Source organism: Papilio machaon, chromosome 21 (genome assembly GCF_912999745.1).
Source record: "Papilio machaon chromosome 21, ilPapMach1.1, whole genome shotgun sequence".
Classification (NCBI taxonomy): domain Eukaryota; kingdom Metazoa; phylum Arthropoda; class Insecta; order Lepidoptera; family Papilionidae; genus Papilio; species Papilio machaon.
Genome location: NC_060006.1, coordinates 6,285,919 through 6,312,858, shown reverse-complemented (window position 1 = coordinate 6,312,858; position 26,940 = coordinate 6,285,919). Strand labels below are relative to the sequence as shown.

At 36.8% G+C, this 26,940-nt stretch overlaps 2 protein-coding genes across 6 annotated transcripts; one reads left to right on the top strand and one right to left on the bottom strand.

Annotated features, from left to right (window-relative positions):
* Window positions 1-161: 161 nt before the first annotated feature.
* Window positions 162-26,785, top strand: LOC106712983 (ataxin-2 homolog). Of its 5 annotated transcripts, none has more exons than XM_045683130.1 (20): window positions 162-719; window positions 6,108-6,261; window positions 15,478-15,655; window positions 15,999-16,248; window positions 16,352-16,529; window positions 16,613-16,840; window positions 17,047-17,156; window positions 17,347-17,425; window positions 17,546-17,785; window positions 18,036-18,239; window positions 18,570-18,686; window positions 19,031-19,233; window positions 19,956-20,076; window positions 20,667-20,765; window positions 21,029-21,106; window positions 25,366-25,462; window positions 25,763-25,932; window positions 26,060-26,287; window positions 26,424-26,543; window positions 26,623-26,785. In XM_045683130.1, the coding sequence occupies exons 1-20, from the start codon at window positions 682-684 to the stop codon at window positions 26,698-26,700; spliced, it is 2,970 nt and encodes a 989-aa protein (XP_045539086.1). In that variant the 5' UTR covers window positions 162-681; the 3' UTR covers window positions 26,701-26,785. The 5 variants fall into 5 exon arrangements, with proteins under 5 accessions (XP_045539086.1, XP_045539085.1, XP_045539087.1 ...); XM_045683129.1 differs by having other exon boundaries at window positions 18,567-18,686; XM_045683131.1 differs by lacking the exon at window positions 21,029-21,106 and having other exon boundaries at window positions 18,567-18,686.
* On the bottom strand, window positions 22,919-23,883 carry LOC106712991 (retinol dehydrogenase 14). Its single transcript, XM_045683134.1, has one exon. The coding sequence runs from the start codon at window positions 23,881-23,883 to the stop codon at window positions 22,951-22,953; it is 933 nt and encodes a 310-aa protein (XP_045539090.1). The 3' UTR covers window positions 22,919-22,950.
* Window positions 26,786-26,940: the final 155 nt, after the last annotated feature.

Sequence of the window (26,940 nt, the reverse complement as noted above, 5' to 3'; positions counted from 1 at the left end):
CCAGCATTTACTCGCATATACTAGTTAAATGCTAAAAATTGTAATATAATAAGAACCAATTTAATTCTTAATGCTTTAAAATAAAAATTCTTAGAAAAGAAAACCTAATATTTTTTAGGATGGCAATTTTATAAGTCAAGTTCTTTTCCGCCATATTGGAAGTTCGCAAGTGGAAGTCGATCAAACACCAACCTTTTATAAGATTGGAGTTTACGGTGAAAAAATTGTAACTTTTAAAATATATCAAAATTAACATAACATATTTATTTTTGCGTTACATATACGATTAAAGTTTTTACGAGCGTGTTGTAATTTTTGCAATTCTTTTGATGAAAACGTCACAGCGCCATGTTGTATTCCTGCGCTGATTGCAGGCACGAGAAATCTGCCAACCCGTTTATTTTTTGGGATTAGACCAGAGAATAAATCGAACTGCGATTTTGTATTCAAATATATTTTAATTTATATTTGTTGGCAAATGTCAAACAACTTTTGTGAATTCGATGTATCCCTGTTGTCGCATTTCGAGTGTTAACTCTTAATTTCAACTGCAGTTAAGTGCATCCGCGAAAGTTGAAAGGACTGTGTTGTAAAAGAAAGAAGTGATAATTAGCCAAAATTCCGGTCCCTACGCGCAGACGAGAAGGTGCCTACCCGCCGGGGCAGTCGGGCGAAGGAGATATGAACAACAAGCGCAAAAATCGCCAAGGGCCGCCGAGGTAAGAATAGTTTAGCTAACTTTCAGTATTGGTGTGACATGTCTTTGTTATTCGAACTAAACGTCGATGGCTTTGCGATTACTTGCCGTCCCCGTTGTCAAATTGACAGATTTTAGTTGTTTGAGATTAGTGTAAAGTAAAAAGTGTAAACAAAAGTGTTGATCGTAAGTATGTAGTGTAAGGCGCGGGACACGCCGCCGCGGGAAGGCAGTGGAATAGCTACGACCGCAGCCGCCTTTAGATATTTGCCCTACTTTTGCTGCGTACTGACGACTATCGGAATAGTCGCCTGCGATCAGCTGATCTCAGCGGCTGCAACGATTTTGGGTTATATCAAAGTGCAGTTTTCGCAGGCTCCGACATTTAATCAATACCGGTACCTAATCAATATTATACCTTCAAGCCAGTAGCTAATAGTTTTGCAGCCTGAGAACTTTGTCAGCATCAATTTGGCTTTGCTCTAAAGTGCACATTTTAATTATTTTTGGCAAAATTCCAGAGCTTTCTCAAATCTTCTCATTTTATCTATTGCTGTTCTGTTTTGTCATTTTGAAATCATATTTTTACTCAGTACTGGCTGTCACTATGATTCAAAAGGAATTAAACAATTTCTTACTTTTTGTGAAACTGAAGTTGTATTTTTTTTTTGTTATTGTGACAATTCAAAAAAGCAGTGATCAATCTACTTCATAATTTTTCAATTATTGAGGTAAATAGATAAAAAATTGCAGTGTTACATAACAGAAACAATATGATAAATCATTTATTTTTTTATTTTAAACAATAGCAAAAGCAATTTAATTCTGTTTCAACCGTGATAACTATTGTTCTTCGCCAGTCTTACAAACTTTTATATGAAAGAGGGTAAATATACAAAACCTTAAAAAAAAAATTAACATAACTTTTGCTATTAAGAAAACCTTCTATGGCAATTAAAATAGACAAAAGAATGTAAACAAACGAACCTCAAACTTTGTACTTGGTGGCCATTATGTTATGTTATTTTGTGAAAATTGTCAGATAAAGTGAAATTAAATATTACTAGCTTTTACCCGTAACTCCGTCCGCGCGGAATAAAAAAAATCACACAAGATAAAAAGTTCCTATGTCAGTCTCCTAGTTCTAAGCTACCTCCCCATCAATTTTCAGCTAAATCAGTTTGACTGATCTTGAGTTATAAATAGTGTAACTAACACAACTTTCATTTATATATATAGATGGATACCTAATTTTAAAAAAATTGTGGAATTCATAATTTTTTGTATCAAATCTGCCATTTGCTTATCATATATAATATTTAGGCTGGATTGGAACATGATATGACCACTTTTTTTTCTGTATGAATTTTTGCTTCATCATCTTTTTTTTTATTTTTGATATAAAAATGATCTGCTATTTGGACAACATAAAAATGAAAGTTAACAGACAACAAAAATGCTTAGTTTAGACAAAGTGAAAGTATTAGAGCTAGAAAGCATATGCATATAATTGCAGAAACCACATTTTTGAGTAAGCTTTTGGATCTATACTTAAGATTTATTAGCATTCATTTGAAAATTACAATATCAATATTATCAAATGTTTAATAAGATTGAATGACTTCTTATCTAGATATATAAAAGAAAGTCATGTTAGTTACACTATTTATAACCGAATCACGTAGTTTATAACCGAGTAGTTACACTATTTATGACCGATCTTGATCGGTCAAACTGATTTAGCTGAAAATTGATGGGGAGGTAGCTTAGAACTAGGAGACGGACATAGGAACTTTTTTTTTGTTCCGCGCGGACGGAGTCGCGGATAAAAGCTAGTTTAGTGTAAATGGCAAGTAAGTTGTGTAAAATGTACTATAGCTCTCAAATAAGTGTGCATGCAAAGTAATTGACCTATGGTAATTTGTTAAAAACATATAGTAAAATACAAATTGTAGACTAGCTATCTCTAGACGGAAATAATGGGATGAATAAATAAAGTTGAACAAAATTACTGTTTTTATACCAGTGTGTTGGCGGTGGAAACTCAAACAGCATCTCATGTTCAATTTTAAATGCCCTTATCTAAAGCAACTGTTTATTTTGTGACAGTAGCTATAATGTTTTTCTTATCAGTAGTTTTTTTTATGATAATGCAAGTTATGCATTGAAAATAAAAATGTTGTTTCACAAGCAATTACTATTGTAATGATCTCTTTGCTATTTCATAAAATATCAAGTCATAGTTAATGTATAAAGTTAGCAATAGAATGGAGTTATACAAAGAGATTTTGATCACAAAAACAAGAATGTAATTAGATTGAATTTGGATGACTACGCATATAGAGGAAGACCAAAGAAAGTATGGATGGATTGTGTGAAAGAGGATAGAAGGGGGTGAATTCAGATATGATGGCTAATAGTGATGTATGGACATTCTGTGTTGAGAATTTGTATGGAAAAAGGTGTTTTTATGATAGTCATATTCAGAAATATTAATTTAATGCCTTTATTTATATTATGTATTTTATATACTGAACTAAATAATAATGATAGCTTATATCTCTAATATATAAAATTCTCGTGTCACAGTTTTCGTTCCCGTAATCCTCCGAAACGGCTTGACCGATTCTCATGAAATTTTGTGAGCATATTCAGTAGGTCTGAGAATCGGCCAACATCTATTTTTCATAAACCCCCCCCCCCCCATTTTTTAACTGCGCGCGGACGGAGTCGCGGGCGACAGCTAGTATTACTATTACTATTCTTGTAGTGGTTATTTGTATCAATTTTTTTTAAGTATTCTGTTTCATATATAGTTAGAGTTTGCAAGTAAAATAACAAGGTTAAAAAAATATTTATGCACACATTTGTTGTTATATGTCTTATTATGTACAAAATATGGACTTTAGCCCTCTCTTTGTAAATTTATACTTGCTAATTATTGAATAAATATTGCTTAATAACAGTTGCTTGGTGATAACTATGGAATAATAAAATTGTTGCCATATGTTAGAGATATATTCACATTTTAACAGTAGTAACAATATCTGTTGCAATATTTGGCCGATTTGGCAGGTGAAACACCACAACCACACAGAAGAGAGGCATGAAGCAATTTCATGTTTTGTCTGATGAGTGTGGATTCCTGAGGCCTAACTTTACTATTTCCCTTTCCACACTTTTAGGAGGGGACATTTGACTTGACTAGGCCATAGTCAACAACCCGGGCCCAGTGCGGTTTGGTTGACTTCACACATATCTTTGAATTTCTTCTCAGATATGTGCAGGTTGCATCACGATGTTTTCTGTCACCGTAAGAACGTCGGATAAATGTACTATGTATGATATGTAAATCGAGAATCGAAAAAACACATTGGCACATGGCGGGATTCAAACCCAGGACTTGCAGATTGCAAGTCAAGTGCTTAACCCCTGAGCCACCGACGCTCTCAAGTTGTTTTTTACTTTATTGTAGACTGAATTTAATTAAGTTATTAAAATCAATGACATTCCTTTCTTTGAAAGCTAGACTTGCAACATGCAGGTATATCTATTTAGAAATTAAAGAATTTAGATCAAAATTTGAATTTAAAATTATATTGTTGAATATATTTCTTACCACGCTCTATGGTGTGGACATAGATTAATTGTTTTCTATTAAAGTTATCTGCTTCAGTAAGTAACAAATATGCATGAACATAGTACTAGTGGTCAAGTATGGTTATTGAATGGTTACCAGCAATATGTAAAGAGATTTTAGAAATCTTTCTACATTCTATTTGTTTATAGGTTGAGAAACTTTATCACTGATTTTTAAAATAAGATTTTCCAATGGTTTTTGGTAACCTTGTTTATTTTAACCTAAAAGTGGTTTTAAAGCATATTTTGTTTCCCCTCTCATAATTTAATAGAAACTAGCCCGCGACTCCGTCCGCGCGGAATAAAAAATAGAAAACGGGGTAAAAATTATCCTATGTCTGTCTCCTAGTTCTAAGCTACTTCCCCATCAATTTTCAGCTAAATCAATTCCACCGATCTTGAGTTATAAATAGTGTAACTAACACGACTTTCTTTTATTTAATAGAAATCTTAAATATAACAAACTAAGTTAAACAATTTTACTTTTTATAATACTCTTTCTCTCTCTGCCTAGCTTGTATCCCACATGGTGGTGGGATCGGCTTTCCCAATCAGTTTCCTCCACCTCGCCCTGTCCTCGACATCTTCATCTGAGACTTGGCACTCACTCATGTCTTTTAGCACTACATCTTTCCATCTAGTTTTGAGGCTGCATCTGGATCTGCCTGAAAGGGAAAGATATAGTGCTAAATTACCGATGTATACTTTTTATAATACTGTAATTAGATTTATTAATAACAGACATGTTTGTATCAATTTAAATTAATCTATCCAAAATAAATCCATAGACCATAAATGTACTTTCTCAGCTAGTGAAATGACTTTGAATGAATTTGAATAGGTTTTATGGACAGTGGTAAAGTTATCAATTTTTGGATGGATTACTAAATGTTTTCACTTTAACATCTGATACTAGTTCAGTTATTTAGTAAATTTTTTGTAAATAAATTCATTTTTTAAACCCTTATAACTATGTTCATAAAAATAAATACCAAGTTAATAAATGAATGAGGCATACAATATGGACAATAAATTGCGTCAATTTTGTAGTAGAACACAAAATAATCAGTAAATTTTATTTTGTGTTGTGTGTTTATGCAGTATTATTATATGGTTATTTGAATAAGCAATTTTGAGAAATTACGAAATTTTTCCTTAAAAATTTAATACAAAAAGAAAATTTCCTTACGTTTATTTCCTTGTAGGTTTATGACGAAAAGATTTAACTAAAATTTTAATGTGGCTGGGCGCATATCTGACCACATATTATTAGTCTAACCGTGGGTTTCTGAGACCAATATATCTATATCTGTATAAAACATTATCGTCATCCCTGTCATTATCTTGGACAAAACAGCGATAACAATATGTTTTAAATTGAGATTTTGGTCTCAGAAATATACGGTAAGTGGAGATAAGTTTCGCATGCTTTCGACAAGTTGCGATAAGATTTGATGCGTTTTACTTCGCCTCACACGATGAATTTGTTCTTTTGTGCTATGCGAATTATATAGTTCAACTCAGTTCATCATCTGTAGTTGACATGTCAGTCCTTAACTTAGTTATATGTAATAAGTAATTAAAGACTCCATCACCTTTTTCAAATTTATGCTTAACATAATTTCTGTGTTACAATTATTAATATATGTTTTTTTACATATAATTCGGTAGAAGAACTTCCAGGTTCTTACATCGTTTCCTAACAACTATAGTCAGCATAGTTTAGCCACATGTTGCGAATATGGTAAATTTGGTATTGTGTTTGTATCAGGTCACCTCGGGGCCGCGTGGTGGCGGAGGGTGTCTACAGCAACGCGCACTTCATGCACGCAGCCACATCCCACGTTGGGGACATCGTGCAAGTGCTCACCCAGTCGGGAAGCCTCTGGGAAGGCGTTTTCAAGACATTTAGTGCCCAGTTTGAGGTCAGTTGCTCTACTTTTTAACTAAATTGTACTGAGGATGCAAGAGAACGTTAAGTAGTAAGTTATATGTCAGTTTTTATATGTTAAGAAGTAACTTAAAACGAGTTATGTAACTTGTGTATATTCGTTTGTACTTTTAATCGTTTGTTCGTATCTTTCGTTAACATTGTATTCAGATGTAGATGAGTAATGAGATGTAGATGAGTAATGCTCTATAATAATCGAAAATATAACAAGATCGTGTCCTTTATATAGATTATTATTAAAATACAATTATTGAAATGGAAAAGATAAAGATTGTTTTCTACAATGGTTATATTTGTAATGTGTCAGATTGTCAGGTCAGGCTCAGAGTCCGAGACCATGTTTTAATTGAACGCAACATAGATATCAGAGTCGTTAATTATTATTTAAACAATCCCTAAACATATTTCTCTATTGCCCGAATACTGAAACGTCACTTAAATATGTAAGAGCGTCTTAAATTATAAGACCACGCTTAAACTCCAATATGGAATTTTCGTAAGTCAGTTAAAGACGCATCTCAACTTTGATGCCACTCAAGTCGTACCATGCTTAAAGGCCACTCAATATCACATTTCTTATACTGGATCGTCACTCAACGACATTTTGCTGTCAAAAGAACTGTCATGTCGACTTAAGTACGCCAACAATTTAAGAGTGGTCGCGAGCTATCTTAAAAGTGAAAATCTAAGGTGTTAACATGTCTGCTTCATCATTATCATCGCATTCGGACAAATAAAATTCTCATGTCACAATGTTCGTTCCCGTACTCCTCCGAAATGGCTTGACCGATTCTCATGAAATTTTGTGAGCATATTCAGTAGGTCTGAGAATCGGCCAAAATCTATTATTCATACCCCTATAAAGTTTTTTTAACTGCGTGCGAACGGAGTCGCGGGCGACAGCTAGTATTTATATAAAAATGCCGACTGAACGAGAATATATCGAAATCGCAAATAGGTTTGTAGCGACATCTGTCTGCGCCCGCTTAAACTGCTTAAAAAGTGTCTTGATGATTTATTAAAATTTTATTAATTTAAACTTGTCAAAACATAACGCCAGATGCTTTCCATTCTACAAAAGTATGGTCAAATTTTTTAATTTTCTTTTTATTTAAAAATACTTTAAACAGAAAGGATATTTTTTAACAACCTTCTTTGATTTTTGATTATTTAGTATTTTTATTTTAATTTTCTTTACTATTTGGGAATGAACACGTCTTACAACTATAGGTTGTCCAAGCCATGCTGCGTGAAACGGATACGTAAAGTGAATTTTAAGAAATCGTAATCGAGAACAAGTATTTTTTATACACTCTTTGACCGAAAACAAAGGATGTTGCCATGACGTAAAAATAATACGTCTACTTACGGAATCACGCGCTTACATGTCTTGATTTGCGTTTGTGTATTCCACTTAAATTTTGACGTCTGTTAAATTGTAAGCAATGCTTACGAAACGAGATATTTAAGTAACGTTTCAGTATTCGGGCATATATTAGACAGTCTAATGCCCGAATACTGAAACGTCACTTAAATATGTAAGAGCGTCTTAAATTATAAGACCACGCTTAAACTCCAATATGGAATTTTCGTAAGTCAGTTAAAGACGCATCTCAACTTTGATGCCACTCAAGTCGTACCATGCTTAAAGGCCACTCAATATCACATTTCATATACTGGATCGTCACTCAACGACATTTTGCTGTCAAAAGAACTGTCATGTCGACTTAAGTACGCCAACAATTTAAGAGTGGTCGCGGGCTATCTTAAAAGTTAAAATCTAAGGTGTTAACATGTCTGCTTCATCATAATCATCGCATTCGGACAAATAAAATTCTCATGTCACAATGTTCGTTCCCGTATTCCTCCGAAATGGCTTGACCGATTTTCAAGAAATTTTGTGAGCATATTCAGTAGGTCTGAGAATCGGCCAAAATCTATTATTCATACCCCTATAAAGTTTTTTTTAACTGCGCACGAACGGAGTCGCGGGCGACAGCTAGTATTTATATAAAAATGCCGACTGAACGAGAATATATCGAAATCGAATCGAAATAGGTTTGTAGCGACATCTGTCTGCGCCCGCTTAAACTGCTTAAAAAGTGTCTTGATGATATTATGATTTATTAAAATTTTATTAATTTAAACTTGTCAAAACATAACGCCAGATGCTTTCCATTCTACAAAAGTATGGTCAAATTTTTTAATTTTTTTTATTTAAAAATACTTTAAACAGAAAGGATATTTTTTAATAACCTTCTTTGATTTTTGATTATTTAGTATTTTTATAAATTTTTATAAATTTCTTTACTATTTGGGAATGAGCACGTCTTACAACTATAGGTTGTCCAAGCCATGCTGCGTGAAACGGATACGTAAAGTGAATTTTAAGAAAACGTAATCGAGAACAAGTATTTTTTATACACTCTTTGACCGAAAACAAAGGATGTTGCCATGACGTAAAAATAATACGTCTACTTACGGAATCACGCGCTTACACGTACGTACGCGTCTTGATTTGCGTTTGTGTATACCACTTAAATTTTGACGTCTGTTAAATTGTAAGCAATGCTTACGAAAGGAGATATTTAAGTAACGTTTCAGTATTCGGGCAAGACTGTCTAGAATCGATCTATTTAAGAACAAAAAAAAGGACGATCAATTTTAACGGCGACACTTTATTAAGTTTAGAGATCGCTAACCTTAACGTATGATTCTTGAGACGTCTGACGCCCTTTGCTATACACAAGTTTTTGCAGACAGAAAATTTAGACGTGGTGTCATCGAACCGACGACCTTAGGTTTGGTTTGACGCGGTCGCTGAACTATCAGAGACGTCAGTCCTACGCTAATACAATGAAGGGTGAACAAAAGTCTAAAATTGTATATTACCAAATCAATCTATTTAGCATAGCTTTTTGGAAGCTGAAGTCGTATTAAGTAAAATTTTAACTCGTGGAAAAGCCGTATTATCCTACAGATTGCTTCTATATTGCATGAAGCTTGTAATTAGAAGTGCTACAGATAGAAAATCTAAATGTTATCCATGACATGTTACTACAAGGTAGCAAGTGTGGTTTGACAACGCCCGCATGTAAAGTTGCATTTGTTTGCTTCTGATGGTTTTGAGAGGTTTGTGGGAAACTTTTTGAATGTCCACTCTATAATTGCTTTAAGTCTTGGATAATTTATGATCTATGAGCAGGGATTCCCAAAGTGGTCGATATTGAACTATTGCTAATTCTCACTCTGTCTTCTTCTATTGACTTAAGTCAAAATGAAAAATAGTAATAACAATAACTGATCTTAAAAGAAGATAATTTGGCCATGGGGGGGGGGGGTCTGAGGAAACGATTCATTTTGAAAAGGGGGTAATTTAAATTAGATGTGGCGATTTACAATGGACATATTAGCATGTGTAAAATATTCACGGATATAGGACATGGACGTAATAGGCGATACATTTGGGCCGGGGCTGGTGAAGTGCATCCTCTCCCCCTCTGCGCCCCGCCTCCCCCGCTGGCCCGGCCGCGCTGCAAACTGGGTCGGATCGATACACGCACCGGCTGCGCTCCTTTCCACCTCCCCCTCCCCCGGCCTCTGTCCGGCCCCCGACCCGCGCAAACTCCCCGCCGGGGACCTTTGCGAATCAATCCCTGTTAGAATGCCTGCAGAATTCTGTAACGCTCGATTGTTGAATACTAGGCACCATTTTGTGCTAAATGTGAGTTGTGCTGGATATTAGAAATATTTTCTAGTGTTTTCTTGCGTGAAATAAATGTTTGGATAATGTTGCTTCAACAACCTGTTTTCGTCATAAGAAGATCTGTTTTAAATGGATATAGATATGGAAGGGATACCGAAGGATATGGAAAGGTTAGCATTTAGCAATTAATTGGGTAGAATTTACACCTGGGAAAATGAGAGTTTTCTTTTTCTCAAAATGCCTATTCAAGTGTTGTACCTCCTTAGTCATATCGACTCATTTGTTCAATGCATGATCATTAGATTAGCTCGATTACTGTTCAATGATATTTGCAATTCGTGTAAAGGTCGCAGATATAAATCTATGTATGTAAAACAGGGGAGTGAGAATCTGTAATCTGTCTTCACGGCTTCTGGGTCATGGGCGTTGGGGATTGTTCTTTTTTTAATTAGGGAAGTGGGTTAGTCACTTTAGCTAAGGTTTGCTAACTGTTTTTTTAAAAGTCAGTAAAAATATATTTGCGTCTGATTTTTCGGTGCTTGGTATTAAACCACAGTATACTTTAATATACAGTGATGATCCTAGTAGTCTAAATTAACTTAACCGCCATATTTCATTTACTAAAATATTTAAAGCATATTTTAATTTAGAAGGCGGAGATATTTTTTTTTTTTCAGGACTTCTTTATTAATATCTGAGTAACGCGGATTACGCTGAGGATAACGCGTGGGTAGGCCTCCTGCAAGGTGGACCGATGACCTGGTCAAGGTTGCGGGAGTGCACTGGATGCGGGCGGCACAGGACCGGGCATTGTGGCAATCGATGGGGGAGGCCTACGTCCAGCAGTGGACAAACCCAGGCTGATAATGATGAACGCGGATTGCGTGAATATTAAAGCGCTTTAATTCGAGTTTTGAATCGTCTATTAAACAAAATCCTCGGCTGTGTGAGCTTAATTCGCCATTCTGTGAACACGTCTCTCGGAACTGAGTCCTTTATACTGAAATTTTGTTCTACATTTTAGAAATTTCTAGTCTTGACTAGAATTTTCATCGACGTTGCTATATTAAATAATCCAAACGGTACCATGCTCATCAATTTGTTAACTAAAATTGCAATTGCGTTGCCTTTCGTCGTAATGTAACGTTTATTTCTTTCCTACTGACTAGATGACAAGAGGTTATGTTTTTCGCGCGTATTTAAGTTTGTTTTTATGTTGGTGGTTTTTGATGTGAAACATCTGTAGGATCACTTGTAAACCGAATCGTTGGGTTGGCGACGCTTGCCGTGGCGACGGGTCGCCAAGCTATACTGAGGTATATAATATTATTATCATTGTCATCATCATTGTCATTTTCATTTTCATTGTCATTTACATTGTCATTATCATTGTCATTTTCATTGTCATTATCATTGTCATTATCATTGTCATTTTCATTTTCATTGTCATTTTCATTGTCATTGTCATTATCATTGTCATTTCCATTGTCATTTTCATTATTATTTATTTAATTACACACGATGTTTCACATCTGCCAGGCGTCCCATGACGGCTCACAAGTTTTTTTTTGTATGTATGTAAATATCTTTGTGACAGCCTAAGCCTAAAAGATTGAGTGGTTGTAAAAAAAGAGTAGTGTCAATTTGATTCATATTTCCATAGTGCCATAAGGAACAGTTAGTCGGGTTTTTGGATTTTTAAAAAAAACAAATTGTGTTAATTCATTTGTTACTGCCACACTCAAAATCATTTATTACTAAGGTTGTCTTTTAATGTAGTTATGTATGAAAAAAATTCTGACGCTATATACTAGTTTTTGCCCGCGACTCCGTCCGCGCGATATTTAAAAATAACTGAATAAGTATGTGTTCTTCCAGACTATGTTTTACAATCTGTGCCAAATTTCATCAAGATCTGTTGGGCCGTTCCTGAGATACCTTCAAACATCCATCCATCCATCCAAACATTCGCATTTATAATACTAGTAAGATTAATTAAGTAAACAATGGATGTAGTTGGAAGGTTGTCTATTTGATCTTCGTCATGAAACGACACAACCTCATCGAATTAGGTCTCGTTTTGAATCGTCTTGACTTGATCTTTTTTGTAATTTTTAGTTCTATTAAATAATTAAAATGAAATACTAAAAGTTTTTTTTTAATTTTTTTTATTAGTAACATTAATCTCTTCACTGTTATATTAGACATAGTCATCTTTGTTGTAGAAAATTGTAAATTTCTCATCGTTATTTAATAAAAACGGTGCGACAACAATCTCAATTTTTTAATAAAACAAAAGATTGTATATAAAAGTAAAAAATATTTCCTTATCAATTAAAATGTATTACAAATAAAACAATATTTTAAGAAACATATAACATTTCCGTGCCATAAATACGATTATGAATGGATTTATCATTTCGGGATTGTTTCGAAAACGAAAGTGATGTCGACCTGGTAAACTCCAACCTTTGTCGGACGATAACCGTCTAGTACTCGTTACCACCGATAGTTGGCGTCAGTTGTCAATGGACTGGAAGAAATGGTTTTTTTTTCACGTTCTCGTTTATACGTTTTTTTTATTCTAATGACAAATGGTAGAATTAAACTAATACATACCAAGTATGGTACATTGTATACATCGAAGAAGGTAAATCTATATATATAAAAGAAAGTCGTTTTAGTTACACTATTTATAACTCAAGATCGGTCGAACTGATTTAGCTGGAAATTGATGGCGAGGTAGCTTAGAACTAGGAGACGGACATAGGAACTTTTTTATCTTGTGTGCATTTTTTTTTATTCAGCGCGGACGGAGTCGCGGGTAAAACTAGTAGTAGATATTAATGTCGCAATTTATGACGTCTATTTGAACCCAAATGGGACAAAAAACCTTTATATTGGCATACATTGTTGACACGTCTAAGTTTTTACTAAGGAACAAAATGCTTACATTCTTGCGTCTACTTCATTGTTACTCAACACCTAAACAGTTATCTGAGCATGCAAATTGCTTCTCGTTTACCATATTAATTATCTAACAACATTCGACTTTATTTTGAATAGCTATAGAGTTTCATTTGCTTTGTGGATAATGCGCTGTTACTGTTTCATTTCCTAGAAAGGTGATAAGATGAGAAGATTGTAGTGTCGATGTCCGACCTGTTAAAATTTATATAATTTAACATTGTAGAAGAATAATACGACTGAATATACACCAATATACTTTATACTAGTGTGATATATATAAATTTCTCGTGTCACGATGTTTGTTACCATTCTCCTCCGAAACAGATTGACCGAATTTTATGAAATTTTATATAAATATTCAGTAGGTTTGAGAATCGGTTACTATCTATTTTTCATAATCCTTTGGATAAAATTTAAATTAAAAATTCCTTAGAAATAATATAAATTTATATGTAAAACAAAACGTTTGCCATGTCAGCTAGATCAATATAAAGTCGGACTACCCTCCAAAAAGGTATTATAATATTAGGGTATTATAATGCAGAGTAGAATTAATGAAAACTAATGCGTCTTAAAATTGAGCAATCTCTGTCTACCCCCTTTTGGTTACATGTGTGTTTTATATTAAAATTGCAGTGATTGATTTCCTAATTATGAATGTACTCAGCCTGTGTTTAACTATCATCAATTACGTTACGTGAGATATGGGTGTGGCTGCTTGCAGTACCGGTCAATCGATACTCGCTATGACGTAGTGCGCGTACTGCATGTAGTGTTTGTTGTCTGCTCTACTCTCTCCTGCTATCGTACTCTCGTTAGACTTCACTAAGGGTGGTCCTGAGTGTTTTTAGTATGGGAAATATAAAATCAGTGGGACCACTTAACTCTGAGTGCGGTTATACAAATGGCGATTGAAACTGTGATCGATTTTGATTGTTATTTTTTTAACCTTTCCCATTTATAGTTATTTTTCTATCCTCTATGTTTAATTTATGGTTTTAAGTTGGTTTACTTTTTGTTAAGTGGTGTAAGTTCTTAAAGTGGATTTTTTAAGGAAAATATCACTTCACCTTTAAACTTAAGAGTCGACTACGTTAAAATACTTATCTGCAGCCTAAACAATGGCCCCTTTGTATACGAAGTATAAAGTTTCGTACACACTTGTGATTATTTATTACCATAATATGTCGTACAACAAAAAATGCTCTCCCAATACATAACAGAGTAATTTATACTTTAATTTTAACGTGTTACAGTCCAAAATACTTTGAGTGAACATAAGTTGGGGAACTTTTGGTCGTTCATATATCAATAGGCGAGTGCTTTAATGGTCTGCCTCTACTTCTCAAGGACCTACAATGGTTCCTACGTACTCCTGTGACACTCAGGGGAAGAATTTCAATCGAATGACATCGCAGTCTTCAAAATCTGTTAAATTGTATAGGCTATATGCTGTTAAAATGGAACTTAGGTACATAAACTTTTATACTTGAATTATCTATGCGTGTTATCATTTCCTTCCGGTTTCCTAACGCGATAATGTTTTAAATCCATCATTTAAAAGTGTCAAAGATGTAATATGCTAATGTATTTTGTTATTAAATAAATGGTGTTGAAATTTGTAAGCTAATTTTGATTGTTTCAATGGATTATTTTGTTACCATTTCACTTCAAAACGGCTGTACGGATTTGAATAAAATTTAGCACAGAAGTAGATTACGGTCAGGGCGCAACTAGACATTTAAACTCTGCAAATGATCGAACCCTGTGGGATAGATTTGTTTTTGCTTTCCACGTGATTAAATAACAAAAAAACTCAGTTTTTTTATTTCACACCAACGAAGTCAAAGCTAGATATATGGTCATCGTGATGACGTTGATATTCTGTTATCTATATATTTATATGTATACATATTAATAAAATTAGAGTGTCTGTATGTAATATCGAAAAAAAAATATTTTGCGTACACATTATGTATTTGTTTAGGTGATGACGAAAAAACAATTTTGTGTTTTTTTTTTCGTCCGGAACTGTTGGACTGATTTAGACGGGATTTTCACGGGAATGTAGCTGGCTGATGCACGCGGGAATATTATAGGTTGTTTTTAAAATTCTGCACTGACGAAGTCGTGGGTGACCGCTAGTATATAATAATGATAGTACATAAGCCTAGCTTTTTGACCTCGGCATCCCTAATCCGATGTAATGCTCGCACAGTAAGGCCCGGGCAAGGTCGCCATGTAATGTCAAGGAGTGGAAGATGCAAATACCTTAAATACCAAATATATTTTTAATTAAAACATAACATTTTGCAAGCGATTTAAAATAACACACATTAGAATCGTTTTGATTGATTTAATTTTTTTATTTATTGTATTTAATTTCTTTGAATGGCTATATATTCTTGATAATTGATTTAAGGGTTTGGAGAAATGAAAGTAGTGTAAAAAAAAAATTCCTCGTATTAGTTTTTGTCAATATTTTTTGTTATTAAATGTATAATATGTTTGTAGGTTGTGCTAGAGGTAGCGCACCGCGTGGACCAAGAGGGCGTGGTCGCGGTTGACTCCGTGGTGGAGAAGTTGATCTTCAAGCCCCAGGACGTGGTGTCCATCCGTGCCAAGGACTCGGACTTAGAGTACGCCACGCACGATGTATTCCAGACCGATACGGCCATTAGCAAGTTTAATGGTCAGTATTTTATCTTATTCCACTTTTTTGGAACCCCTTTATAGTTGTAACCCTTTTCTTCGCCTGCTATTTGTTTATTTGTTAAATTTTGCAACCAATGATGTACTTTATATTAATTATTTTTATAATTAAGAGATCACAGTTGAGTGGTTCTTTGATCTTTGACTTTGATGCAACAAAAGATTGTCAGTAAATATTTTAAGACGCCAATTGATTACTCAATATGCTTGAGATAATTTCGGATTTAAAGGTGTACTCTTACATTAGATAACAGTATGAGTTTTTAACAGGTGTTAGGTTAGGTTAAAACTCAAGATGACTATGTTCTATGTTGTGTTATTAGGCAATGGTCGTACAGCAGAAGAGCGTCACCTAGAACCTTGGGACGGTTGCGACGGCGAGGGCGGAGACGCGCCCTCTCTGAACGGAGACGCTCGCCTCGACGAGCTCGAGCTGGACCACCGCGCTAACGGCTGGGACGCCAACGACATGTTCCGCAAGAACGAGGAGGTGTACGGAGTGCATAGCACCTATGACCACTCGCTAGCAGGGTACACGCTGCCTTTGCAGAGGAAGGACACACAGGATTACAGGTATAACACTAGCTAATTACATTAATATGTAATTTTATTTAGGTTAGTGTATCTATGTAATAGTATAGTATAGTATATTTAAATGTAATTTTTTTTTGTGCAGAGATGCCGAGGCTAAAGCGGAAGAGATAGCTGCTGAGATTGAGAGCACGCCGTCGTACAAGGCGCGCATTGAACTGGAGAATGGTGACGAGGAAGAGCGCTTTGCAGCCGTGGTGCGGCCGCAGGACGGACAGGCGCCCGGCAAATATGTTATACCCAATAAACGGAAGCATTTGCAGGTAAAACATACAGAAATACATACAACCAGTAACACATTGTATTGTTATCAAGTATTACTAAGTATGGATTGTTTTTCTACTAGGGTGGTAAATTAGTGAAGCCAGTGTCGGGCAACGGCGGTGGCTCCTCCCCCGGTAATGGACCGGGCAGCGGCAAGCCGGGCAACTTCCCGCACCCTGGACACCCGTCGCACCCCGCGCACGCCCCGCACGGGCCACACGCGCCCCACGCCCCGCCCAAGGAGAAGGAGCACCGCCCCCCACGGCACCATCTCACGCCCCCCTCCGACCGACGGATGGATGACACACCGGTATGGATAAATAGCAACATTTATGACTTCATTTTAGTATTCAAAGTATTTTAGTATTTAAACTTTTCCCGTCTTCTATCTTTTTGTATTAAAAAAGCGACAAATAAAGCTAAAAAAAGTAAACACCTAATTTGTTATTTTTGGTTAAATCTATATCGTAATAAAGTAAAACATATTTTCTGATAATATAATGTATATTTTGTCAGTCTGGTGCGAGCAATGGCGGACTCCCGAGCGGTGCGGGCCCCGGCAATAAGAGCTACGCGGCACAAGCGGGCGGCTACCACGCACCCCCACCCTTCCCCCACCACGCACAGTGAGTTACATGACACACTATGACACAATCACATCTCATGCTTAAACTAAATTAAAAAATAACAGTAGCCGTAATATGTTAAATTAATATTACCATTATCGAAACATTAATTATGTGTTTCTTTAGGTATTTTTTTTATAAAATATATATGACACGTAAAATGTGTGTTAACATTTTAATGTTCCAACAGGCCGCAAACAGGCAAGATGAACGGTGATCCCAGAGGGCCGCCTATCACCAGGCAAGGCTTCCCTTCGCACCATCATCATGTGAGTTACTGCCTTATTGTATATACATAAGTTATATTTTTGTTTGTAATAAAGGTACGCGGATGAATTCACGTTCTCCATTTTTATTTTTTAAAATTTAGACATGTACTTTGTTAACAGAATGCGGTGCCAGCGGAGCCCCGCGCCAGGACTCAAGCCCCACCAGAGCCACGGGAGCCCCGAGAGCCACGAGATCCACGCGACTTAAGGGATCCGCGCGATCTACGGGATCCACGCGACTTACGGGATCCACGTGACCCGCGAGATCCTCGTGACCCACGTGACCCTCGTGACCCACGTGACCCTCGTGACCCACGGGAGCTGCGTGAACCACGGGAGCGACGCGCAGATGAAGTGCAGGTGAGTATATGCAATTATGCTACGTTTATAGTACTAATTAGTTTATAGGAACTCCAAAATGGCTGAACGGATCTTGATGAAATTTGGAATAGCGCATACGCTTCAAACTAATAAATCTTAATTCCGCACCGACAGAGTCGCAGGCGACAGCTAGTGTTTTAAAAATTTTAACTTAAAATTGAAAGTTTTAATGTCGCCTGATAATGTAGTTTGACTGTCCCTTTAATAAAATTCTCTCTCTTATCACCAGGAGCTCCGCAAATTCGGTCAGGAGTTCAAGCTGGTATCCTCTGGTGCTCCTCCGCATCAGCAGGCGCAGCAGCCGCACCCGCAGCACCCGCCGCACGCAACACACCCGCAGCACATGCCCCACCCTGTGCACCAGCCGCACCAGCCCCATCAGCCTCACCAGCCCCACCAGCCCCACCAGCCGCCGGTCAATACGCAGCCACCGGTACGACATGATAGATTTATACAAGATTAGCAAACGGCCACTTGAATTCGCCGAAATGGCGAAGCGACCTCCGCCATAGACATCTGCTATTGTAGCTATGTAGCCTATCTAAAATCGACGGAGGTGGGACCTTTAATCCACGGCATAAAAATCACTCAAAGGCTATATATTTCGGAATTTGTGATCTAGAGACTGTGTTGCCACTCATGAAATGTAATTTGGGATATTTTTATGGAAGAGTCAGACATATGCCATTCCTTCAACGAATGTATACAAATTCTTGGGACTCGTGTTTTATATATTATACAAAGTTATTGCATGTGTTAGCAGCTGCCCCCGCCGGCGCCGAGCCCGCCCGAGGTGTCAGCAAACGCGGGCGCGCCCTCTGACCCCCTGCCCAAGCGAGAACGTCCACCAAAGCAGCACACTCCTCCTGCTGCACATAAGGTCACTATCTACATTAAACTTAGGCCCTTCTTACACAAGGCAATATAACACACATAAAAAAAAAAAAAAAAAATTCAGTCGAATTGATAACCTCCTTCTTTTTGAAGTCGGCTAAAAAACGGTTGAAACTATTGTATGGTTGCGTCGTAAGAATCGCCCTGTGCGCTGTGTACCCAGCGTTAAGATTATTACATTGTGTAAGTCGCTTGACGACTAAAATCGCCTAGTGACGAAGATTTACGTATTGTTGTGTACAAAGGGGTTTATTTATTACGACTATTCAAAATTTCTATAAGTAATCTTGATTTTGAATGTGGCATTAAGAATAAAATTTATTGTAACAGCCGCCACCAGTACCAAAGCCAGAGGAGCCGGTGTCCGATGAGCAGTCACCATCGTCGTCGTCACCACCGTCATCTGTGTCACCAGGTGTCGACCGCGCCACCGCCACACTCAAGAAGTCAACCCTCAACCCTAATGCCAAGGAGTTCAACCCCAGTGCCAAGCCGTTCACACCGCGCAGCCCCAGCACACCAAACCCCAGCCGGTAACATTCATATACACAATTTTACAATTGTTATCATTCTGTTACTGGAATAAAAAAAAAATTAGCCTATGTGTTCTTCCAGACTATGTTCTACGTCTATGCCAAATTTCATCAAGATCCGTTCAACTGTTCCGGAGATACCTTCAAACAAACTTCCATCCATTTAAACTTTCGCACTTCCTTACGTTGTGTTGTATTTATCTCTTTACATATATGTATATTTATCCAATTTTCTTACGGTGAAGGAAAACATCAGTGATGCTGTGCATATCTGAGAAGAAATTCAATAATATGTGTGAAGTCAACCCGCACTTGGCCAGCGAGGTTGTCTATGGCCTAGTCACCCTTACTAAGGGTTGAGTTTAAACTCCTCAGTAGGGATATATACTGATGATGACTTCTTTACTCATATCTCCTTTCACACCATACATCGACATCATTAAAATTGTAGTAATCAGCAAATGTACAATTATTCTCAATTTAAGTCATATTATGGCCTAGTCACCTCTAACTTGGGATAGGTTCTGAGACCATCAGTGGGGATGTATAGTCAGCTGATGATGATAAGTCATATTCCCCTTCCCACTGTATACAAAAAAAATAGATTTTGCAGGGGAAGAGAATACAATGTCAAAGACTAATATAAATTTTCAGTCCATCCTTTTAACATTAAAGGGAGGCAACAAACTTGGAATTTAATAATGTGATTATCTGTTTGTTAGTCCGCATACGCCGGGCACTCCGGTGGGCATGGGCGTGGGCATGGGTGTGGGCGTGAACATGGGCGTGATGGGCGCCGGCGTCAGCTACGTGCCCGCACCACACCCTCCACCTCCACACATGGTATGTATATTAACACACGCTGTATCTATCCTTTCTTCAGTTTATTATACAATATGTTTAAATTTTTTATATCAGAACTAACTTTTACCCGCGACTCCGTCCGCGCGGAATAAAAAAAAAAAAAAAAAAAAAAAGAAAACGGGGTAAAAATTATCCTATGTCCTATTCCTGGTTCTAAGCTACCTGCCCACCAATTTTCAGTCAAATCGATTCAGCCGTTCTTGAGTTATAAATGGTGTAACTAACACAACTTTCTTTTATATATATAGATAGATTTACGCATTATCTTGATCTGATAATCACTAACTGTCTTCTATTGTCGTGGTATTTTACCACACAGAAGACAGGCTTTGAAGTGGAAGTCATTCTGCTTACAATCTGATGAGTGTGAGTGCCGGAGGACTCACTTTAGTCCACCTTTTCTTCCCAACCTTTTGCTATAAGGAAAGGATGATAATAATAAGTGGAAATATTGGCTTTTTGTGCAGTCGCCATTTCATCGAATTTAGGTGTTCGCTTACTAGTGTGCCACTTTATTATGTATACATTAGGTTGAACTATGAGTGTAACTAATAGAGATTTGTGTACAGTTCGCACACCAGGTGGCGGCAGTGCCGGCGTACGCGATGGTGGCAGCGGCCGCAGCAGCCGCGCAACAACCTCCCGCCTACCTCCCCCACCCCCACCCTGTGAGTATACAACCCCCCACCAACACACACACACACAAACATACAAACCCAGCTTTTTTGAGTGTTGTATGAAATATATCATTTCTAAAATTAGATTAAATCCGAATAATGTTTGGTTTCTGAGACCAAAATCTCTATAAAAATATCTTCATCCCTCTTTTTATTTTAGATAAAACAGAGATAACAATATTAAGAAATGTATATAAATAAAGAGAATGGTATAGAGTTGAATGGTTGCGTTTAATGAGTGGGGCTGGTGACAGATGGAGATGAGTTGCGAGTGCCGGCAGTACGGACCCCCCATACTGCTGGTGCAGGACAAGCGCGACAGACATGACACGGTGAGCCGTGTTCAATCACATGCCACCTTTTAACACAATAACAACTGTCATAAATTATGTCACAACATCATTTGGGTCGACAAAGTATGACATTGTGTGACAAGGAGCGGGGAGGGCTCACAAATTTTATTTTGTTAATTCTTGCCACATTGCGCCTTGTTGACATTTTTTTTTGTAAAATATTGTGACAATAGATAGAGGGGGGGTGTTACAAATATGACCAACAGTGACATTGTCGGGGGAGGGGTAAAGAAATAATGAAATTGGTGTGACGTAATTTATGAATGGCCCCCCAATAACGACATCCATAACTAAATTTTGCTGCAATCTCAATTCGGAGTCATTAAATAACCGCTTAGTGAAGTGTTTTAACTAAATATACACTTAAGGCTACAATTACTGGCTATTTAGTGTAGGTTTAGTAATGATTTGAGATCAGTTAAATAAAAATATAATCCGACGTATAAATATCTATAAACTTAAATAAGGGATCGTGTATTAATAATGTGATATTAAAAAAAGGGGTTCCGAAAAAATAACAAAACATCACGAGGAAGGGGGGGAGGGGATAAAGTAAAATATGACGTGTAAATATTTTTTGACTGATGACATAAATTTATACATTTTTGAATACAGTGTAAACTCTTTATAGCGAAACTCAAGGGACTGATCATTTTTTGTCGTTATAGAGAGTTATCGTTATATGGAGTGAACAAAAAGACAACCAAATTAACAAGATAAAATAACATAAACAATAATACCGATAATAAATATTTACTGTCTACAAATATGAACACATTTCTTCGTAATAGAGAATGGCGTATCGCTATAAAGAGTGTTTCGATATGTGGGTTTTAACGCAAACCAAACAAGTTGGGCTCACTTCAACGTTACAGGGAGTTTATTGTTATAAAGGATAGCGTTATAAAGAGTTTACACTGTATTTCAACATTACTTAGTACTAAAAAAATACACGTGATTTAAGTACATGGAGGTTTTATTACTTACCTCACCAGAAGAGGGGTGGAGGTCTAAAGATTCCTAAAAAAAAACACGTCATTAATAGACGACCCCTAAAAAAGTTTTTCAGTTTTATTAAAAAAAAATTATTGTTCTTTGAAGAAATACGTAACTTGATTTTTCGATTTTTTTCCAATTTTAATAAAATTAACAATGTTTTTGTAATTGAGAGTGAATACTAACGATGTTTTGTGCAGTTTTCTTGCTAATCTTATATTTATTAGTGTACTAATTGATCTTTGAACTAACGTTATTGAAATAAAACTTTTTTTTCTTAAGTTATCAATATACATCAGACGAAAAGAGTTACATCTCTTAAAAGTTCTAACTCTTCCTTTCTAAAAGGCCGGGTATTTGACTTATGATCCTTTTTTGATTTAAAAGTGATTTTTTTATAGAGTAAAAGAAATCAGAATTTCTAGACATTAGATATTAAAATATATTTTACATATTTGCTTTTATCAGACTACGGATGAATGTATTATGTAATCAAGAGTATTACGGACATATATTTATAAATGACTTAACAGTTGCCCGCGGCTTTGTCTGTGCGAAATTAAAAAATATCTAATAAAAAATATAGCCTAAGTCACCTGAGATAGTGTAGTTTCTCAACAGTGACAGAATTTTTCAAAATTCAGTCGTTTCAGAGTCTATTTAATGCAAACAAACAATCAAGTCTTCCATTTTTATTACCATTATTTTTTAACAAATGAAAGAAATTAAGTATGGGTTTTCACACTCGTACAAAAACATTGTCATCAGAGTTATTCATAAAAAACTGAGATGTTTTGACAATGTGCTTCAACAGTGGTAACTAACGGTTAGATAACCTCTTCGGGTGATAATTTCACTAATTTTTCCGACATCGACCACAATTTAGCTGCCAAATCCTTATCCTTGGCTTTAAGAGAGACGCTACTTTCTTTGCAGTCTTCGTAATATCTCCCACTTACGTAATCACATTCATCTGAAACCGCAAGGAATATAGAGGTCTGAGCTCCTTCCTCTGGACTCTTAAAGAATGTATACAACACGAGGCTCCTCATCTTCTCCAAGATTGTGGTACTTCTATAAAACGAGGTGTTCACTTGCCCAGGGTTCAGACTGTTCACCACAACACCAGAACCCTCCAATCTTCTTGCTAGCTCATTGCTAAATAGAACATTGCATAGCTTACTATTAGCATACGCTTGAAAATAGCCTTCTGTGTCACACCAGTTTTCTGATACAACTCCAAGCTTGTGCAACGCAGACGACACGATAACGATACGACTCGGAGACGATTTTTTTAATATCGGAATTAATAAAATTGTTAAAAGGAAAGGAGCGAAATAATTGACTTGCATATCTCTCATTAATCCATCTTCAGTTTTATCCCTTTTAGTAAAAATAGCACCTGCGTTATTTATCAATACGTCCAATTTAGCTTCTGTGCTTTTAAATTCTTTAACAAATTTCCTAACAGATTTTAAAGAAGATAAATCAAGTTGAATATATCTTACGAATTTATTTTTTGTACAACTGATAATTGTTTCCACGGCTTGCTTACCTCTGATATCATCTCGACATGTGACAATAACCTTTGCACCTCTTCTTGCTAGATCTAATGCGGTCTCGTAACCTAAACCTCTACTAGCTCCTGTCACTATCACCACTTTGCCTGTCATTATGTTGTCACAGTAACATTTGCCGGTTGTCAGTTTGTTATAAAGTTTTATTATAGTCAAAATTAATAACACCCAAAGTATCCACATTTTGTAATATTCTTTAGAAGACTCTTTTATATATTATGTTATGTTTGAAATTCAATAATATATTTTCATAGTATATATTACGATTATATTTCACGTGATTTAAAATGACGACTTAATCGGAATCATATCGTAATGAGACTGGTTTAATTTACTATCTTGTTATCATTATTAACCTAATATAATCATAGTCTCCTGGTTTGTTTGCAAAGGAGGCAATTTTTTTGGTTCACATAGAAAGGGGCGTATTAAGAAAAATCTCATTCGTTTTCTTTTCGAAGTCGAAGTGCAAGATTATAAAAAATAGATGTCTGCTTTAGCATATGGCTGATAACCTCAATATGTATGAAAAAGGTTGTTCAATTAACAGAATTACTCTTTTAAAAACTTTCAATTATTTTATCACCGTAATCTAGAGATTAAGGTACTTTTCAAAGTATATTTTCTCCACTCTTCACTGGTTCAGGGGGAGTTCACTAAAGTGCCGGAGACCTAATTTTAGACCTCTTTTCCTTCCCACTCTTTTCTTATTAGGAAAGGATAGGAAGGGGAAGTGGATTTGGCGAAAGAGGGGGAGCATAGTAATGGCAAATATCCTCTTTCCCTACATTGCGCTCTTTCATCTACATTTGCGCATAATTATGGGCAACGGTCGACTCACAATTTCGGCAAATTCAGGTGGCCGTTTGCTTGTTATATATTAAAAAAAACGTTCTCAGTTGAAGTGAGAGGCGAATTAACTGTACAAGGTCCAAGGTCTTTATCTTTTATGATTTATTAATATAATTAACATGTTGAACGCAATCTATCATTGTTCGTTATCATTTTCCTCGTCCGGTGCGCGACCTTGTCTAATATCTTGCCATTGAAATTATCAGCCGGTTAATTTGACTAGTTGACATGTTTTAACCATTTTTATTATTAAGATATTATGTTTTATTTGATATAACTATTGTTATAATTTTCCAATATAATTTTTCGGTACAAAAAAACCTGTAATTTGAAAAAATAAAAAACAATAACATTGTTAGCTCATCAAGTCATTTTTTAAGTGTCATTTCGTAAATGTGACTTTATTATAATATTTGTCTAAAATGTTTCTATTTGTAAAAATAGCTGTTGGTTTCCTACAAAAAAAATATTAATAGATTTTTTTTAATATAAAAACAAGTAAACAATCTTGTTTTTTCTTAACGTATATTTCCACAATACCGATATGTGTTGTGTTTGTTCACACACCATTTTGATCATATTGTTGTTTGCTATTGTAAAATGAACCTTAAGCTATTGGTTTTAGGTTTATTTTCATACAGATATTAATTTAGAGATCACAAAGATACAGTCTTCAAACTAACTCCGTGAATTTTGTTTGATATGTTTGTGAATGGATTTGTTGTGTTCCGTTTTCATTGCGTTTTGATTTAACCTGATACAGGAATAACGTCTATTAAAACAGGTAATGTAAAGGTAATGTTTGATTCCCAGCTGTACGGTGCTGCAATGGGGGGCGGGGCGGCAGTTGCAGGTGCTGCGGGGCAACACGCACCTCTGCCTGCACAGCAACAGAGAAATTTCAGAAAAGGTAACATTAAAAACAAATTATATGATGTTTTTTTTTATTTTTCGTGTCGTTAAATTATCACTAAGGGTGGTGTATTTTCTTATTTTGTATGAAAACCCTACAGAAGAATTGCTTATGTAACCATTACTATAAGCGTGGTTCTCTTAGTGTTAAGTTCTTATAGTAAATAAACACTGAGGGTCATTAGTGACCAATTAAAGACTGAATGTGACAGTAAAAGATATTCTTTAACTATCGCATTTACAAAAAAAAATTACCCTATGTTATATGTACTAAAAATTTTACGTAATGTCACTATAGTCGGCGTGGGTTCTGGTGTGCAAGTTGCTGCGGCGACAGGGCAGCCGCTGCTGGCGCCGGCGCCCATGCAACCCTTCGTGCCCTACCCCCACCCCCACCCGCATCCACACCCCGGACATCCTGCACACCCTGCGCACCAGCCCCAGCCAGCGCTGCAGTATCAGCACATGGTGAGTTCATTAAATATTTCACAATATGTAACTGTCAACAGAAATAACTATAAAATGCATAAAAATAAAAAAGTGATTAAGATAAGGCAGGAGTTAGTGTCTTAACTAAATATTACTAAAATTTCAGATGAGAATGTACGGCGGAGGCGTGGCCCCCGGCGTGGGCGTGGCGGCCGGCGTGGGAGTGGGCGTAGGCGGCGGGGTGGGCGTGGGCGAGGGCGCGGCGTACGCTCCGCAGGCTCCATCCCCCGCAGCCGCGTCCCCCGCTCTGTACCCGCCGCCCTCGCCCGCCCACACCCCGCACCCACATCCCCACCCGCACCCACACCATCACTACCAGCAGCCGCCATTCCAGGTACTGTTCAACAAACATATATTAAGTAAACACGATTATTAACAAATATTCCACCTAAGAAACAGTAGATTATTGGTATTATGTTCTATAAAGTGCGTGTAACAATAAAATGTAGGTGTGGTATTAACGAGTATAGGTGCTGTGCCCGCTGATGGGGCCGGGCTCCCACCACCATCACCATCACCACCCTCACGTGGCATACCTCAACCATGCGCCGCCCACAGCCTCGCCGCCGCACCACCCACATACACTACAGGTATGTACAACTGCTCACTCAGACTCTCTTAATGGTTACTTTAATAAAGGATAATTAAAATATATGTGTTTGTTTCCAGCAACAAGTTCTGATGCCACCACAGCATCAGCCGAGCGGTGGTGGGTCATCTACACCTGGCGGGCACACACACCCGTAACGTGCGCGCCCCCTCCCGACCCGCCGTACACGAGCCCCACCACACCGCGCGCGTACCGACACCCCCCCGCCGTGCTAGACCAGCCCACAACACCCCCCCACTACCCCACCACTACCCCACCACCCACACAACTATCTCTTGTAGTATCTAGTATTTCTGACGTTCTGACGGTGAAAATATTGTGACGTAATGTAAAGGCCTAGTCACCACTTGTGTATGTAATGCGACTGGATAATGATC

What these genes read in the sequence shown, in the direction of transcription:
- LOC106712991 (XM_045683134.1), bottom strand. Translation starts at nt 23,883, where the DNA reads ATGTGGATACTTTGGGTGTTATTAATTTTGACTATAATAAAACTTTAT.
- LOC106712983 (XM_045683129.1), top strand. Translation starts at nt 682, where the DNA reads ATGAACAACAAGCGCAAAAATCGCCAAGGGCCGCCGAG. An exon ending in GACGGATGGATGACACACCG is followed by an intron (nt 16,841 to 17,046) that starts GTATGGATAAAT and finishes ATATTTTGTCAG; the next exon opens with TCTGGTGCGAGCAATGGCGG. An exon ending in ACCTCCCCCACCCCCACCCT is followed by an intron (nt 20,766 to 21,028) that starts GTGAGTATACAA and finishes GGCTGGTGACAG; the next exon opens with ATGGAGATGAGTTGCGAGTG.